The sequence below is a fragment of the Aptenodytes forsteri genome, unplaced genomic scaffold, assembly GCF_000699145.1.
Source record: "Aptenodytes forsteri isolate BGI_AS27 unplaced genomic scaffold, ASM69914v1 Scaffold126, whole genome shotgun sequence".
Classification (NCBI taxonomy): domain Eukaryota; kingdom Metazoa; phylum Chordata; class Aves; order Sphenisciformes; family Spheniscidae; genus Aptenodytes; species Aptenodytes forsteri.
Window position 1 is genome coordinate 2,455,540 of NW_008794599.1, and position 2,345 is coordinate 2,457,884.

The 2,345-nt window shown below is 50.6% G+C and overlaps 1 protein-coding gene across 1 annotated transcript; it reads right to left on the reverse strand.

Moving 5' to 3' along the window:
• Positions 1 to 430: 430 nt before the first annotated feature.
• Positions 431 to 1,387, reverse strand: LOC103893794 (olfactory receptor 6B1). The gene has a single exon (XM_009273032.1). The coding sequence runs from the start codon at positions 1,385 to 1,387 to the stop codon at positions 431 to 433; it is 957 nt and encodes a 318-aa protein (XP_009271307.1).
• Between the last annotated feature and the right edge of the window lie 958 nt (positions 1,388 to 2,345).

Here is a 2,345-nt window from a genome sequence, read left to right on the forward strand (position 1 = left end):
TCACATTCCCCAATGTCTCTGCTTGGTTCCTTGTCCCCACGCACCTCGATTTGCTCAAGTCAGAGATGAATAGCACCAGAGAAACCCACACTCAAACAATGCCAGAATGCTAGGACTTGGAAAGAGCTCTCATTTCAAGCTCAATTCCTCTTTTATCTTCACAGAAAAAGCGGAGATCCAATGGACAAGTACACAATTTATTCATGATCATGATACACGCAAGCAGGGACTTTCTCACAGTCTCTTCTAAACAAGACAAAAAGATCTCTAAGGAACTGGATCCTCCATCATCCTTTCTGTCTCACAAACATCAAACATCCACAAGGCACGGGGACCTGGAGAGTATCTGGTATGCAGCATATATGCCTTCCCACGCTTCATCCTCAGCAGTTCACAGGGGGACCACTTCTACACCATGGTCTAATACATACTACAAAGTCTGGGTGGAGGCCAGGGCTTTTCGGAGTCCTTTCCTCAGGGCCTCCCTGACCTCCCTGTTCCTCAGGCTGTAGGTGAGGGGGTTGACCAGGGGCGTGAGGACGGTGTAGAAGAAGGAGAACACTTTGCTGAGCTGCCACAGCGGGGCTGTTCTGGGCAGGACATAGACAACAAAGAGGGAGCCATAGAAAACGGCGACGATGGTGAGGTGAGAGGAGCAGGTGGAGAAGGCCTTCTGCCTGCCCACGTTGGATGGGATCCTCAGGATGGCAGCTATGATGCACACGTAGGAGGCCAGGGTGAAGAGGAAGGGGAAGACCACATCCAAGAAGCCAAATATGAAAGCAACAAGTGTGGCCATGCTGGTGTCACTGCAGGCAAGCTCCAGCAATGGGGTAAAATCACAGAAGAAGCAGTTGATCGTCCTGGGGCCGCAGAACTGTAACTGGGGCAAGAGAGACGTAAGTACCGTGGAGACCAGCAATCCCAGTAGCCAAGACCCAGCCACCAGCTGTAGACAGACCTTCCAGGTCATGAGGCTTGCGTAGAGCAGGGGCTGGCATATGGCCAAGTACCAATCGTAGGACATGGCTGCCAGCAGGTAACACTCGGTAGTTGCAAGAGCAGCAAAGAAATAGAACTGAGCCACACAGCCATGAGCAGAGATGGTCCTCTCCCCAGTCAGGAAGCTGGCCAGCAGCCGGGGCAGGATAGCGGAGCTGTAGAAGGTCTCCAAGGAGGAGAGATTGCCCAGGAAGAAGTACATGGGGGTGTGCAGATGCTGCTCTGCCACCACCAGCACAATGATGAGGATGTTCCCAACCACGGTCACCAAGTAGATGATGAGCGAGAGGAGGAAGAGCGCCGCCTGGGCCGTGGGAACATTCCCCATTCCCACCAGGAGGAACCCCAATGGCGACGTCCCATTATCCTGTCCTCCTTTCTCCATCACCGTCACAGTTTGGTCTTCTTTTTTGCCCCAATTTGAAGAGGGAGACATTTAATAAAGAGCATATCCGCATTTGCTTTAGAAAGAATGTGTGAATGATCCTTTAGAAAGGACTTTGAATGAGAACAGCAAGTGATTCTGCGCTATAGCAGGCAGCACAGATGGTCCTGTGAAGTGCTCCCTGGCTGGGGAAAGGTGAAGAACAGGTTTTCCTAGATGAGAGTTTGCTTCTGACCATGTCCGTGAATTGCTTCACATTGCTGCTGTGAGGCAAAGTTCCTACTTTGGCGTTCACAGAGAAAGTCCTTCTGCTCAGGCCAAGAGCGCTGTTCTATCTGTCCTGTCCAGCTTTTCATCCACCAGTACCCCCAAGTCCTTCTCCGCAGGGCTGTTCTCAACCCCTTCCTCACCCAGCCTGTATTGATACCGGGGGGTGCCCAATACATACCAGGCAGTATCTTTCAGCTGATACTGAAAGGCAGGAGAGAGTGGCCCACCGGATAGAGATGCTTTTGCTGTGGCTGCTAATGATGATGTCTGATGGTCCCACTCCCTCCATACAGTGTTTATCTTTCTTTTCATGCTCGCAGGGAATGGGCCTGCAAGAAAGGAGACACATTTCTGCATCTGGTTTAAACAGAGCTGTGGTGGACTTTACTGGTATGAAGAGGAAGAAGGACAGAACATCTCTGCTCTCTGCCAAAGGAAAGATATATTGGAGTAAACAACAGCCATGATTTGAAACAAAACTTATTCTGTCAACACATCAAGGCAGCTATCCCTTCTCCAACCAGATCCCCATGCACAGGAGTTATAGCAGACCTCAATCTCGCAAAGGTTTATTTCTGCCTCTCAGCCCTCCTTAGGGATTTCTCTTAGTAAACAGAATGTAATTGGCTCCCTGCTGGGATGATGGCTCCCAACTGGTAGAAACTGTGTCAACATCGCAAGTAAGGGC